The sequence below is a fragment of the Cryptomeria japonica genome, chromosome 8 (assembly GCF_030272615.1).
Source record: "Cryptomeria japonica chromosome 8, Sugi_1.0, whole genome shotgun sequence".
NCBI lineage: Eukaryota > Viridiplantae > Streptophyta > Pinopsida > Cupressales > Cupressaceae > Cryptomeria > Cryptomeria japonica.
In genome coordinates this window covers 541,622,107-541,639,009 of record NC_081412.1, presented here as the reverse complement: position 1 = coordinate 541,639,009, position 16,903 = coordinate 541,622,107, and the positions used below count along the sequence as shown (strand labels likewise).

The 16,903-nt window shown below is 34.8% G+C and overlaps 1 protein-coding gene across 1 annotated transcript; it reads right to left on the bottom strand.

The window, feature by feature from the left end:
- Positions 1–1,530: 1,530 nt before the first annotated feature.
- Positions 1,531–2,943, bottom strand: LOC131057040 (zeatin O-xylosyltransferase). The gene has a single exon (XM_057991232.2). It carries the CDS (start codon positions 2,941–2,943, stop codon positions 1,531–1,533), a length of 1,413 nt encoding a protein of 470 aa, XP_057847215.2.
- Between the last annotated feature and the right edge of the window lie 13,960 nt (positions 2,944–16,903).

Here is a 16,903-nt window from a genome sequence, read left to right as displayed (position 1 = left end):
GAATGGAATTGGTATTATGCAGATTTCTATCTACATTTGCAAAAAAGAGTCCCGAGCTTTAACCTATAAGTGCACACCAATGGAAGGGTCAAATTGAATAGGATTATAGAATTTTCCCTACAAATATTTGATAGGCGAATGGCTGACTTGGTGGGAGGATGGTTTGCCCCTCGAAATTGTTTGCTGGGATCAAAGAGTAGTTAATGGGTAACAAGACCAGCCTATAGTGGTGTGCAGACTAAAAAAATTCCTCTTAATCGCGGCTTTCAAAATTCATAAAGATCCCTAATGCAAGTGGACAACAAAACTGTCCAATCTGATATTGATTTGCTGGATAAAAAAATTCATATGCATTACAGAAACACCTCAAATTCCTGCCATTGTTGTGGCGAATTTTGTGGACAACGGAATATAAAAAAAAAAACATTTCCGCTCTTCTGCTTCGTTTCAAGCGAGAAATCTATGATTTTGTAAGGAGAATTTTTCTCAACACAAGAACGACATTGAGGACAAAGTGTCTGTGCAGAAGGATATCAGTAGCCTTAGCCTATGCATTGGCCATAGAGCCAAAAGTCTTGAAAATGAAAATGAAGCTAAATGAAAATTCTTCAAATTAAGTCACAGTAAACAAAGCTCCTGCAAAAAAGTCTGGATACTGTTCTCTAAAACCCCTGTCAGTGAACAAATAAATGAATGAAAGTCTCAGGCAATAATCAGCAATTCTGGAAAACACCCACATTAGTAATAACAATGAAGTTGAGCAATAAAAAATATAGGGGTTTTAATTAAAAAACAAATAATGAAATTTTTTACTAACAAAAACAGAGAAACAATGGTAGCGTTCTGCAACTAAGAATTGCTGACAAATCATACCTGTATTTATGCAGTCTTCTTAGGAAACTTTTCGCAAACAAAATGGTCTGCTTCCTTAAATCTTTCACCCTCCCAAATGAGAATGCAACAAAATTGTATAAGCAATGAATGCAGTGTAGTTTTTTTAATGAATGACACACAGATTAAAACTGCCACGAATGCCAACTGGAGTCATTAAAAAACCTGTACAAATGCCTGTTTCAAGTTACAAAATCATTAATGAAATTGTACAGAGCACTTGCGGTAAGCACAGTGCCAACTAATTTCTATATTTTTTGTTATTGAAAATTTATTTAAGCCCCCAGGAAAATTCTATCAGCCAATAATGTTTTTAGGAAAAAATTAAAATAATTTGAAAAATAAAAAAAATCAAAAGAATCATACTTAAAACTTTAGAATTAAATATTTTTGATTTCATTTGACAAACTAATTTAGTTACATGAAAACATTAGTTCCCTCCTTAAGGCAGGTACTAACAAAGGTACTCTTCACATGAAACTAACCCTAACTTGCATAGATTTTTGCGGAAGGCTGCAAACACACGTAGCTCCTATGGCCACTAATATTCTGCATAACAAATATATTCTCAAACTTTTCCCATTACCAAGGTTGAGACGGTTGCAGATATGATACCCTGAGCACGTAGAACCCACTGATCTATTCTGAAAATGACTGAGAGAAGTGATGGAGAAGAGAATCCACATCCTTCCACGAAGACCCTCCATCGCCCACTGCCTTTCGAGCTTCGTTTCTCAATTCCTGCACCCTCTTTCTCACTTGCATTCCCTCCTCACTCCTCATCAATCGTTTCACTGCTTTCTCAACCTCCTCCGCACTCACCATCTCATTTTCCTTTGCGTTTTGCCATTCTTTCACTTGCACGCCCGCTTTCAACTCCGATGTGATTAGAGCCGAATTGGCAAACTGATCAGAATGTAGAGGCCAAGCAAGCATGCCCACTCCTGCGCTGATACTCTCCACCGTCGAATTCCACCCGCAGTGGGTTAAAAACCCACCCGTCGACTTGTGCAATAGGATGTCAATCTGAGGCGCCCAATTCCTAGCAATAAAACCCCGTCCCTCTAATCGCCTCTCATACCCTTGTTGGAGAAACTCGCAAGCGGAATCGTACTGCGATTCTGTCGATAAATGGGCTTCGTCGGAAATCCTGAGCACCCACAAAAAAGGCTGACCGCTGCGTTCCAATCCGTCGGCCAGTTCTCGGATCTGGGTCGCCGAAAGAGAAGATACACTGCCAAATGAAACGTAGAGAACGGACGTCGGAGCCTGTGTATCCAACCATCTCATGCACTCCGTGTCCGTCTGTAATCGCAAGCGCTGTACATAATTGAAGAAGGCCTGCGGAAGAAGAGGGCCCACAGTCCACACAGGCTTGCCGCCGAAGACTAATTCCTCTCTTTCCTGGTGAATGAATTCTGACTCCAGTGCGCTGAATGTGTTCATGATATATCCCTTGGCAGGCCCTAACTGAGTCCTTTGTCGCCTCCAATTCTTTATAAACCTTTCAGGAAAGCAACGTTTCAATGAAACGTTAACAGGGGATACAACCATTGTCTCATCACGTGTCCTCTTCATCCACAAGTTATAATAAGAGCCAGTGGGTCTGAACACATAGGCAGGGATTGAATATTTGGTAGCCACAGTCTGTACCCATCCCATAGCCACGTCGTAGATCAGAACCACTCTATTCTTGTTCTCCGAGCAGATAGTCTGTAGTAGCTGATCCACATGAGACCCTAGCTGATTCTCCACGGCTTCAAACAGAGGAATCAATTGAAGCGGAAACATTGTAGTGCTCTGAGAATCAAGGTCTCCAGCTGTGAGATGAGGCATGGGCAATTCACGGAAACTGATATCGAAGTTGTGGAGCTCCCATCCCTCAGCACGGCGGCGGACTTGTTGAATATGGGTAGAAGTGGCCACGAACGATACACTTGCTCCTCGTTCGGCGATCACTCTGGAGAAATGAAGGAGCGAATTGAGGTGGCTCTGTGCAGGCAGAGGCAGCACCACCACTTGCATTCTCGTACCACTTCCATCTCTAGCCATTGCTCCCAAACCAATTTCAATTCACAGGTGTAGACCAAAAGAAACTTGAATCCCTTATTCAGATCAATATAGACGACCGATAAACACTAAGAGATGACATTCCAGAGCTGGGGCCTCTTATAGGACAAAGATCTTTTTTGTTCGTAAGTCTCGAACTGTGTGCCCTTACGTCATGATGTCTTTTTGGAGAAAAATAAACTAGCAATTGCACCTTGGTGTGCAATAAGTATGCCGAATAGGTGTGTAAGGTCAAATAGTAAAAGAAAATGGTCTATTTTTTTGCATATAATTGTGCAATATATAAGATCACTAAGGAGAAAGAGATAGATAGAAAGAGGGGTAAGGATTTGGATCTAGGGGATAAAGGTAGAGATAAAGATGTAGATGGAGAAGGAAATGGTTGTGAAGAGGAAAGAGAGAGTCCAAAGAAAGATGGATAGAGTTTGAAGAAATAAGTATGTTGATAGATCTAAAGAGGGATAAATAGAGATGGAAGAGATAAATATGTAGATAGAGAGGGTGAGAGATAAAATGATAAAGATAAGGATATAGGGGTAGAGAGATATAAATATAAGAAGACATAAATAGATGGAAAGATGGAAGAAGAAATATGGGGAGATGGAGCTATAGATGCAATGCGATATAGATATAACATTTTAGGAAGAGGGAGAGAGAGGGAGGCATGTCTATAGATAGAGTGGGGAATGGAAAATAGAGGTAGAGATGTAGATAAATAATTACACCCCAAGCCCACAACTTGCTCAACACCAACATTTACTTTTTTTTAATCACATATATGTTTATTTTTAAATACCATAATTTAAGATGAATATATTATAATGATTATTTTATGAAATGTCATTTTAAGTAATTATTTTATATGATAAAATTTAATTTAAATTATTTTGATAAGAGAGTAATTACAAAATTTAATTAAAATAAATTGTTTTGTAATGTGGTAATGGAAAGATGACTAAAATTAGTAACCTAACAACTAATGGTAGATATATGTCATTTTTACAACTAATGATAAACTAAACTATATATAGAACAAGGTTCCTAATACAATTTGATCCTAATCTATATAATACGACAACCTAATCATCTCCTTACAATAGTGCAAGGGTGAAACCTTTCCAACTCTCAATGCTAGGTTACAAGTTTGGTTCAAAATTGTAACTAGGGTAATATTGGATTTGTGCAACAAAATCTAATAGCACCATAAAAACTAAAGGTTATTTTGGATTCAATGAACACTAAAATTTGCTTGAAAAGAAGCAAACTTTGGGAAGGGTGGACTATCATGACCTCGATCAGGCCATGATGAATATCATAATAATATTCATTGTCATATCAAGAATAAATAAATAGATTTAGAAAATTATCTTAATTTTAATATTTCACAATTTTTTTATAACCCGTGTTACACAAGTAAGCAAAATAAATAAATAGTGATTCCGCTCCATCACATATTAAGCATTTGATTCAAAACCTATAGCTAGAGTGATATATACTCAATGATAAGATGAGATGTATACACATGATTAAGGAACTAATTCAAAAAAACAATCTTGACCTCACATAATTATATCAACAAGTGCTATAAGAAATAATCCCATTGTAACAATGATCTAATATGATTACAATAGAAATTAAGATTAGTAAGATTGAAATAGACAAATGAAAGATCATAGGATCAATGGTATTAGGAAGAAACAAACATTAATTTTCTAAACATTAACTTAGTGAACGATGTCATGAGGTTATGATTAGGGTATTAATAAAGAAACAATTTCATTTAGCAAAAGCAGTGATCACCATATTGACAATAATCATGAAATGAAATTGAGTAAGGAGGAATGTTTATGAAATTGATATAATTAGATTGATAATAATTAACAATTTAATGGAAGACTTGAAGGGACAACAACTAGTAAGAAAGAGACACCACCATATGAAACATGACCTCCTTTGCAACCGAGGATGACTCTACATATCGACTTCAAGGATATATAATGGCTATGCATTTAAAAAGAGGGAATCATAAAAAGGAACTCAGATAAATATACCCTTAGTTTATAATAACAACTATTGTCAAGCATTAAAGGAGATTAGTGAAAAAGGTGTTATGTTCGCAACAAAGAAGAAAACAAACTTAAACACTATCATTATCATAACTGACATATTGGTATATCATTTCTTACTTATGATCACATGCTTATTTGCATTTATGATATGTAATGTTTGCATTCTATTAGGAATAATGAGAAAATATATAACTATACTATAAATTATTATATTTATTCAAGTATCAATATGTATAACTTAAATCATTGTCAATAAGATTTGCATTTGTTAATAATAGGAAGATTAGATTTATACTTAAACATATATACGATTGAAAGATTATTATATTAATGGTATGTTCTTTAATCATTCGCTATTTTCTTCAAGAGGATAGGTTGGTGTGTGTAGAGAGAGGCGAAGTAAATCCTTGCTAGATAGGTAAGGCCAAGATGGGGTATGGATGAAGTCTTGAAACCTTGAGGGAGACTACTTGTAGACTGGTTTCCAAACACCCTATGCCAACAAATCCTCTTCCTCCTTCAAGGTTAGGAAAGAAGTAAGGATGGGGTCTAAATATAATAATTCTTGATTGTATTATGAAAAATTATTTGTTCTCTAGTTTTAATAATCTAGATGAAGGCATGATAAGTGATGATAATGTATGTTTAACTATGGGAAACATGCTTACTCCTAGTAAGAGACATTACATAGCATTAGCCACACTAAATACGTGACCTACATTTTCCCAATAGATTTCTCTTTGTAAGCAGTTTATATTTTTTTTATGGCTATAAACCTTATTGATGCAAGGTAGGGTTCTCCCACTCTGCCTACCAACTTAGAAATTCAAAAACACACGACATAAAATAAAGATTCTCTGTTTCCATTCAATTGTTAATTGTAGACTGAAAACAAAAATAATTTATTTCCAAATCAATCTCATGGACACAAAATATATGCGATTACATGGCCTTTCAAAGGCCTCCCTCTCTTTACATTATTTTCCTCTCTGTCTTCAGTTTTCAAACTCTATAGCTCCTCAAATCTCACTTTATTGCAGCCCTTCTCTTCCTTTGGGCCAATCCTTACTACATAGCCACACTATTATTTACCATTTATTAATTAGCTCCTTAAATTTTTCACTACATAGCCACACTATTATTTACCATTTATTAATTAGCTCCTTAAAATTTTCAGGTTCAATTTAAATAGTAGGGTTTTATGATAAGAATTCAATAGGTTAGTTGGGTCATCTATTGGAAATATCTGAAGGCTTTTAATCAAACGCATTTTCTGCATATCTTGCAATCGTAGCACTCCATGGGACCACATTTCTTTGAGGCCTCCGGTCAAAAAGTTCACGTACCTATGTCTATGCTTCCACATTTTTGCATTCATGTCTGCCAGAACTTTTATAGTCATGCCCTTCCGTTATGTTTTGATGGATGTCTACCCTGTTCGGAAGCTCCCATTTTGGCATAGGCATGGAGTACGCTGCAAATGAAAATGGAGGTAGATGGAAATCTGTCTGTTGCGTACGGTGAAACTGCAACGGTGAAGTTTATTTGAACGGAACGGACAATAACGGAATGTATAAGTGAAAGGAATGGGCCCCACAGCCACCTAAGCGTTTAAGGCTGGCCATTGAATTGAGGTTATTAATTTAACCAATGCAGAGTTACTGGTATAATACACTTATTACTAATTATTTTAAAAGGATCAGTTATTAATTATTAATGTAAAATGTACCGGCTAAACTTTTTAAATCCTCGAAGGCTGTGAAGGCAGGGGGTGCTGTCAAAGGGAAGGCCACCGAACGTTGTCTCGTGGACAACGTAATAGATGGAGATGATTTGAATCCAGGGTACTGTCACAGGGAATTAATGCCGTGAACATGGACATCCGAATGAATGCCAAAATGAATGGAGGAGATGATCTGAATGGTCTTGCAAGGTGAAAGAAGCATTTTAAATCGTTGATTCTTCAAAGCATATTGTTCATTTCATATAAGGGAACGCCTTCGGCATAATTACGGGCTCTATGTCCTTTGCCCTGGCACTTCTTAAACGTTAAAAGAACAACTAGGGGAAAGGACCCAGTAGTTGAGCATGTACCAATTGTTGTGAGGGTTGTTGATACTTTTTGTTCCAAAAATTGAACAAATAAAACCTATTGTTTGAAACAAAAAATATCAATTTTTGTTAGAAAATGTACCAACAGTTGTTAGGAGATGTACCAATAGTTGTTAAGAAATGTACTAATATTGTAAAAAGTAACCAATCATCTGCACAACTATTGGGGTCTCTTTTGCACGCCTATTGGTGGATGATGTGGCCCTGAAACCTTAGTTATAAGCAGGGGACTTGCCAAGTAAGCTGCTTTAAAAAAATCGAAGTGATTTGAGATTTCCAAGTAGGATTTTGAGAAGTGCGAAGTTAGGGTGCACAACTACTAGGTCCTTTCCCCTATTCAATGCAGAAATGACGTGTGATGGGAAGTCTATTAAATAGAAGAGGGAGTGACTTTTAGTTGCAAAGATGCTGTATATGTTTGTATGCTAAGAAAATATTTTTGGGGAGTTCATGATTGACGGAGCAGATAGTCAATTGGATTTATAACCAGAACATACCAGTAGTTGGTTCTATAAGTTCAACGGGCATGCTAATAATTTTTTTAAGACTTATGGATGATATATGATTCTTTTAATTATACTTACATTGCATCTAAATGGTATGAGATCATTTGTATACTATACATTATGTTCGCAGACATAGAGTAGATCTAGTATTTATTTTTTTTGTATGTACATATCATCCAAATTTTAATTGTTTAAGAGAAATCATTAAGATTAATAACTTTGAAATACAAATTGCTTTGGATTGATAAATCTCCCAAGCTCATGCTGCTTACTCATATCTTGATGCTATTTCCTTAATTCTATAGTGTGCATACAATTACCTTAATAGAAATTGTCAAATGAGTTTTCTGAGATTAGTCATCCCTCCATATTTTCTCATAAGGTTGCACATTAGCATGTTTTTTAGAATTTTTTAATGCAATATGAGTTTTAGGTCCATGTAAGTTATAATAATTTTGTTTAAGAAGATTTAGATTTATTTTATGTGATTTATTATAAAATAGTTTCTCTATCATGAAGAATCTTATTACAAGAAAATAATAATGCAATAATATGTGCAAATCTCTAGACTAGTGAAAAAGGTATTATGTTCGCAACAAAGAAGAAAATGGTTTTTCTTATGTCAAACACTTAATTGTGTGAATAATGATACAAAATATATACAATTTATTTGCGATAATAAATTACCATCAGAAACCAAAGAAGGTGGTGGAGCGTGGGTCGTTGTGTGGAGGAAGACTTGGAACGGTGCCAGGTGGTGGGAGTGAGCAGCAGGTGGCTGGTTCCAGCAGGGGTGTTCCCAATTTCTCAAGAGAGGAAGCTTTGGGATGGTTTTGTAGTTAAGCTGGGCTAGCTGGGGTTAGTGGTGTGGTCCTTTTTGTATTCGTAAGCGACCCTTTTTGTGACTATGGGTCTTAGTAGGTAGATGCTTGGGTTTTTTTTGTAGTAGGGGTGTGACCCCTTGGAGTCGCAGATTGTCTTTCTGCCCCTCGAATGTAATACTTCTCTTTCAAAGCAATATACTACTATATGTTATCGATAAAAATAAAATAAAAAATTACCATCATTTATTATTATTAAAGTTAAAGTTAAATTACTATAATATTAAAAGGTATTGAAGGTGTGATTGAGCCAAGTTTGACCTCGATGAAATGATTTCTTTACTCATATTAGCTAAATTCAAGAATGAATGGAATTTAGACCATCTAGGCATTCATTATTGATTATCATCAAGATAAGGTCAGTATACCAAGAGTATTGCATGAAAGAATAAAATGTTTTTGATTAAGATAAAATGGGTTTTACAGGGACTCAAAACCCAAATCCAAACAATAGAAAATTAAGCTAGTAGAAAAGTAGACAACAAACAACAACCAAACGACATCAGAAATAGGGGAAGAACCCCACAACACCCAACAAAAAATAGAGCAACCTAGACAAAACAACCAATAGTACAAACAAAAGACTAGCCAAGAGCTTGCATGGGCACATAACTTTTATAGATTACACTCTTGTTAATTTACTTGAGCTCCTCCATGATGAATCAAGTGGTGCTCTTCTCATGGTTCTTGCTTCTAGTCCTGGTAGAGGGTCTAGTTGAAACCTACATCTGCACCCCTTGTGAATTTCTTTCCAAATTCTTCTTTGTGGACTTGGCAACTGAAGGTGGCACACTGCTGAGCGACTGGGCTTTCTGTGCAATAATTTTCTTATTGACCTTTTTAAGACCTTCCACACTATTACTCATAGCCTTTTTGCTTATCTCCACTAAGCCCTTGAGTTTTCCTTTAAATTCCTCCATACTCTTCTCAAGGTTAGCAATTCTTGACTCATGCTCGATTTTCATAACCCTCACATCTTCAGTTAGTTTTTGGGTCATTCTCAGGAGCTTGTCAGTTTTGTTTGGCATAGGGTTCTCTATAAAAGTATTGATTATGTCTTTAATGCCCTATTTTATGAAGTCAAAATTGTTTAGTACCCAACGGTTGGATGTTGGTGGAATTAGCCAGGAGCACTTCAAAATCCATTTTCTCCTTATTATTTTCTCTTGGGTAAGGGGAATATCTAGCTTTATTTCTTCTTCCCCTTTATCCTTTGATTCCATTGCTTCCCCCCACCTTTTTCTTTTTCAGGCTTTGAGGGCCCAACTCTTGGGGTTTAGAAAGGGGGGTTTTCAACTTTTTAGTTGCAAGTCTAGGGTGGGGTTTGCTTTCTTGTTACTGTTGGTGCTGAGAGTAGATTTCTATGGGGGTCTCTCTTCCTTTGGGAGATAATAATCTGGGTCATCAGACACATGAAGATGACACCAATCCATGGCTATCCCCATCTCCTTATCATCAATATCGATGTCCGAAACCACATGCACATCAGGGATTTTCATGGAACTAGGGTTATTCACAATAGGGGAGGGTTTGAACTCATGCGCTTTGGAATATTCCATTATAAGAAGGATTAACCCCCTATGTAAAACATGGTTCTCACTGTTTTTAGCATGATTTAAAAGATGATGCTTCAGTTAGGAAAATAAGTAAAAATGAAAAGAACTTTTCCTATCATGCCTAAAATGATTTAAAATGGTGAAATGATATGAAAAAATGCTAGCAAAATGACCATCCAAAGTGATGTATCTCATTATAACCTCCACCATTTGTGCCTAAAGATTCATGAGGTATTTTATGTTGTAGCCCCCACCCGCCATTTTCCTCACTCTATCCCTTTCACTCTGTTTATCGAAGAAAATCGCCAAGGCTTCCTTCGTCACCTTCCACTCTCTATAGAAATTTTTTGCTTCCATTCTTAAACCACTAATCTTCATTATGAAAGGCTCATCACTTTTGAATTTCGCTCCACAAACATTGAGAATGCCTTTATGCTAGCCCTTCACAAACTCTTCCATCATCCTGGGATTATGGCCATGCAAATTTTTAAGGTAAGGCTCAAGGCTGCCATCCAAAATTTCAGTCCATAGTTCCTTATTTTATTCCCACTTCTAGCATGTTGTCATCTCCATTCTAATTTTATCTCCCCCCATAATAAGAATGCATCTGTAGATTTGGAAATTCACAATTTTAATCTCCAACCCAAACCAATGGATACAAAACCAGATGACGATGAACAATTTGGAAAGATGATTCCACTTATTACAAGAAATGACTCTATTCATTTGAAAGGATGACATCATTAATATTTGTTCATTGGACAATATTTTCAACATCCCTTCATGTTAGCTCACACAAGTGTATTGGGAAGGATTCCCTTGTCGTCCATTATTTGATTTCCTCATACACCAAACCAAGATTTGCCACGTAATCCACATGCATGTTTCCTTCTTGAAAAAAATGAGTAATTCAAATTTCATCCAGTTTGGCAATCATAATGAGGCACTCCTAGATTTAATTTTTGATCATCGAACTTGAAGGCATCTTTTTAGTTAGACAATTGATGATATTGAGCGAATCACTTTCTAACCATACCTTTTTATACCCTCCACGTATAGCAAGTTGAAGCACAATGTAGGCTGCATTTTCCTCAACAAATTTGTTTGTCAAATGTTTATATTGTTGGCAAATTAAATACGAGGATTATTTCTACCATTTCTTGTGACAATTCTTTCCCTCTAACTAGCTTTGTGGGTTGGATTTTTAAGTCAAATTCCTGCAGGGTATGCATCCATTTCCCTTGACGTTGTACTATCTTACTTTGCATAAGCATGGATTTTGCTTCTTGGTCTAGGACAATAACAAGTGTATTGTTGTCTAAAATCTCATGTTAGAATTTATTTAGTACTCTAGAAAATGCAAATGCTTTCTTATCCAAATATGAGTTCAATGTTCTTAAAAGGTGAGCTCATAAATGTTATTGGTCTCTCATCTCCTGCTTCTCTCTTATGAGTTAGTACAATTTCCATTATCAACATTAAATTATTTATTATATTATAAATAGATTTAATAAAGCATTTAATTATTTTTATCTATAACCATTAAATATATATAATATTTGAAAGTGAATATGCTTTTTGAATAATGAATGTGGTATGCAAGATTTTTTGTTGTTGTATTGAACATAGAAAATTTACAAAGAATATAAGCTACAAATAAGTAGCAAAAGATGAGAAAATAACAGCTCATAAAAGTCTCATAACTAAACATACATTACAAATTCTAACAATAGAACCGAGTCTTGTTCAATAAACTGATAGAGCCATCAAATGACATAAGGATTACTTAGCTGAAGCAGTTTACAAAAGTTCATATTATAACTATTCTAAACCCGATTAGCCTAATATTGATGTTGCTAAAGTTGTATCATTGCCAAAAGAAAATTCTTGGCTAAGTTTGGAAGTTTCAAAGATAGAAAAGAAATATAAAAAACTATGTTAGAGTAAAGCACTAGAATACCAGTTTCCTAAAAATAATTACTTGAGAACATAGGAGCACATACGGTCTTCCAAACATTCTTAAAATAAATTGTCTGAGAAAATCAACAATGACATCATCATGAAAACCAAAGCCAAGGAGAGCCTCTTTCCAATTCAACTTATGAATAAAAATAGTAGAAACATTTTTAAAGATAGCATTCAATTGCTTTTTAGTAGAGAGACAATCCCAAAATATGTGTTTTATATTTTCAATGCATGAACAAAAAGGGTAGTTAGCTAGTTGAACTTTAATGCATCTTAATATATCTCCAATGGGTAACTTATGATGTAGAACTTTCCAAGTGAGCAATTGGGTATCCACATTAGTTTTGAATTTCTATATTTGTGCACTCATTATGGTCCAACTAATAGCACTAAATTTATATTTTCATTTATGGTTGAGATAAGGAAGGATCCTCTAGGGAGTCAGAGAATAAAGATATATTTTGTTAAGTGGAAAATAATAGAAATGAGAAGTAGCCAACCATTTCTAGTCTTTAAAAAAACTACAATCTCTAGGAGAACATATTTTCATGGCTAACTCTAGTGGAACTGATGATTGCACAAATATAAGAAAATCTCTACACTTGACATTTAGCCTATATTTTCTTTTATTTTCAACCACAAAGTCCATTCAAAGATATTAAAATTCATAATATCTTTAAACTATCAGACACCTCTCCTAAAAAAATCATAAGCATGTTTACAAAAATAAATAGCTGGTGGTTGATTATGATAATTTACAAGTTTATTCTATCAAATTGATGATGAAGCAAATTTGAAACCATGTTGAAGAAAATAACCATTCCAATAAATAAAATGGAAATTTTATTGCGAAGCCTACCAAATGGGCTACAAAAGAAAAGAGGTCTCCATTTTGAAAAATGGAGACATAATAATTTTACCTACCGAGTTAATAGACTTCCATTTGTTATTAGTTGCAACTTGACAAACTTGAGTACAAACCAATATTTTCCAAGGTTCATTCCCTTTGACCACTGTGATGATCAATTTTGTAGCATGACACAACCCTTGAGTTTTAGGGTCAATAATTCCCAAACCATCCTTATATTTTGGTTGGATACAATGAGCCAAAGAGGCATGAATAAAACTAGCATCTTCATCACATTTTTACTAGAGAAATTTCCTAATTAACTTATCAAACATTCATATTTCTTCTTGGATGGCATCCAACAAGGTGAATAATAAACATGGGATGCAGTGAAAATTTTATTAGCAACTTGAATCCTTCTAGCCAAGGATAAAAACTTGTTGCCCCAATTAAATATATATTTTTAAGCTTATTTAAGAACCAAGATATTTCCCATATGTCAAAAAGAGAGACTCCTACATTGAAATGTATGCCAAGATATCTCGTGATTTCCTTATGCTTAATTTGTCTCCAATATTTTTGAATCCACTCTGAGATATGCCGAAATTGAGACATAATAAATTTAGTCTTATTGTGAGCTAGCTAGGAACCAAAGATGGCACAAAATAAATCTAGGATGTCCAATGCATTCTTTAATTCTTCTTTAGAATTTTTCAAAAAATGCACACTATCATCAACAAAGTGTGAATTAATAACCACCTTATCTTGACGAATGGAAATCCCTTTAATAAGTTTCATCTTATTGGCACCTTGAAGAAGGTATCCCAAAGCAACAGTTGAAAGCACATATAAGAAGGGTGATAACAAGTAACCTTGTCTTATAGACTATTGTAATTCAAATGGTATTATTAAAGTATTATTAATTACCAATTGTGCATTGGTGTCCTAGAACAACATATGCACATGCTTTTGTAATTAATTCCCAAAGCCCAACTAATGTAACATTTTAAGGATGAAATCCCAATGAATTATATCATATGCTTTATCAAAGTCTAACTTGACTAGCATTTCATCTTGGCCTAATTGTTGAGCCCATTCAAGAGTCTCCCAAGCTAATGTTATATTGTCCAAAATAAATCTACGTTTGATAAGACTAGTTTTCTCATCTTTGATAATACCTTAGACTATAGGTTTAATTTCGATAGCCAAAGCTTTTGGAATAACCTTATAAGATGTATCAAGATAAAGTGATTGGTCTCCAACTAGTAAAGGTCTCTTAATTTTTTCCTTTAGGATCTAGTTTAATTAACCTCTATTAATGTTTGGTCCTAAAGAGACATTATGAAATCATATAATAGTCCTCCTTGATTTGATCCCACATAGTTTCATAAAATTCAGTCAGCAGGCCATCAATACCTGGGCTCTTATATGGTTTTATAGAAGAAAGAGCATGTTAAATGTCCTCCAATGATGAAATATTATCCAAATAATTGTTGTAACTAGGATCAATTTTACTTGGAATGTAATCCTTCAAAATTTCTTCCAATGTTTGTTGCACATCTATCCAATTTATTTCTTCTCTAAATAAGTTTTCATAAATTTTTTGTAGAGCCATAGAAATTTTAGTAGGATCAATGTGAAGTACCTACTCATCTAATGTGGCCCCAATTATCTCTTTTTCATTCTTGTAATTCAAATAATGAAAGAAAATTTTTGATCCTTGGTTTCCTTTTCTAATGCAATGGAGTCTAGCTCTAATTTTAGCACCTTGACCAAGTTATAATTATCCAACTTTCTTAAGTGAGTTTCAAGGGCATCAATGAAGGTTTGAATTTTTATATTATGTGGATCAAGATTTAACTATTTCCTAGCATGTTCAAGATTCCCACATTGGAGACATTTTTCTCTATGTTTACACCTCCAAGATAATCTCTAGTCGAAGGATATAAGATAAAGAACACATTTGTTCAAGGAATCACATGACCTCTTGATCCAAGAGTCCCCTTCTTGAGGTTTAGGAATAGAATTCCAAATCCCTTTTAAAGTAGCAACACATTCAAGATTCTTCAAGTGGGAAATATTAAGTTTATAGGGGAGTTGAGAATGTCTAATTTTTGAAAAGTGGATAAAGAGCAGACAATGGGAAAGTGATTAGAAAGGGTAGAAAAATAATCTACTAGTGCACAAGCTCCTGAAGAGTGATTTTCCAATTAGAGATTGTGTGAAAGATAGAATCTATCTAATATTCTCATCTTTCTCTCATTACCATCTCTATAGTTTGACCACGTGAACCAATTATTCACATTGTTTGAAAACTTATTGTAAATGGGGTCAACCAAGCCAATTAAATTTTTGACAAAATATCCATCTTTCAAATTCTTCATCGCAAAGCTTAAAATAATTGTACCAACTATGGTCGTCATGGTCGTATACCATATTAAAATCCCCTCCCAAAACCCAATTAACATTGGGAAGTTTTTTAACCATCCAATCCCAAAGGGAAGATATATTTTTAGACCAATTAGGAGCATAGATAGAGAAAAAACCAATAAGTTTTCCATTGATAAAAGGGAGGAACCAAACACAACTATGAGAAGGATCCTCACCATTATAAATGACATACTTGAACATCTAAGTAGATAAACCAATCACATCTCCACCACTTCCTTCTTTACATGAAGTATGAAAGAAAGTAGTTTCCTTCCATAAATGAAATAGAGAAAAGTCAAGTTGAGAATTGCTTAATTTAGCTTCTCGAAGAAATGAAACATCTAGATTTCATATAACTAAGGTATCTTTAACTCAAAATTTTTTCTAAGGGAGAGACAACCCTTGCACTTTCCATGACAAAATTTTGCAATTCATATGACGAATCAACAATATTGTTGTCCTAAAGAACAAGGATTTGGTGCTCTCTCTTAACTGAGATATTTTTTTGTTTTGGCTTGTTTGTCTGCATTTTCTTTGTTTTGTTTCTGCTTGAGTTTGCTCCCCTATTTTGCTGTTGTTTCTTGTCGGTTTGGCTGTTGGCCGGCTATTGTAAAACTTTAGGTTTCAGTTCCTTGTAAAAACCATTTATCTTTATCAAAAACAATATTGTTGTCCTCTTCTTATGGAAAAATTCCAAAGCTATTTGAGAGAGGAATAGCTTGGCCTCATTTCGAACATTCCTCCAACCTTGAGGAAGGAGATCTTGATCTTTCTCAAGAGTAAGGAGTGGGAAAAGAGAATGTCATCTTAGGAAACTTCAAGGAGCTTGGAGCATGAGATGGGTTTGGATAATAGGGTGGGTATGGAACACATAAAGGACAATGTGAGATAGCAATAGGTTGAGTTATCTCCTTTCTCTTTTTTATAGTTCTTCACTCATCATCCATAACAACATCTGTATAAGGAGAAGAACTATTAGATAATTTAGTGGAAGAATGGAAAGTAGAGGGAGAAGGAGTATTTTAAGTTGGACACACTACTAATTTTTTGGGGACAGACAAAGAGGGAATGTTCTATTGCACTTCCTTTACTAATAGGAATAGGAGATGATTATGCATGGAGGGACCCGTTCTTTTGCTTAGGATAATCTTAAATAAGATGACCTTCTTATGGGCAAAAGAAGCATGCATTAGGCTTGTTCAGATAAACTATTGGGTGTTCCAATTAGAAACTTGGGCTAAACAATTTAATATTATTGGGTAATAATTGTTTTAGGTCAACTTCCACAAAAACTCTTGGGTGGACATGTAGGCTGTAATTTTTTTCTAAGGACTTCTTACACTATATCATTTTACCATGTTGGGCAACCATATCCTTAAGAAATGGTTTGAATGCCAAGTTTAAATAAGGCAGTTCTAGCTAGATCAAGTAGTAGGAATAGGAAGGGCCTTCTAGGTCAAAATCAAATGTCCAAGCTTCTAGATAACATACCTAACTGCATATAACCCATGTACCATACTAAAGTACTTCTTGGACATGTTCACCTATTTTAAACATGCAAGAAACATATCCCTTA

Bases quoted from the DNA above. Each gene is read 5' to 3' on its own strand.
- LOC131057040 (XM_057991232.2), bottom strand. From the start codon at position 2,943: ATGGCTAGAGATGGAAGTGGTACGAGAATGCAAGTGGTGGTGCTGCCT.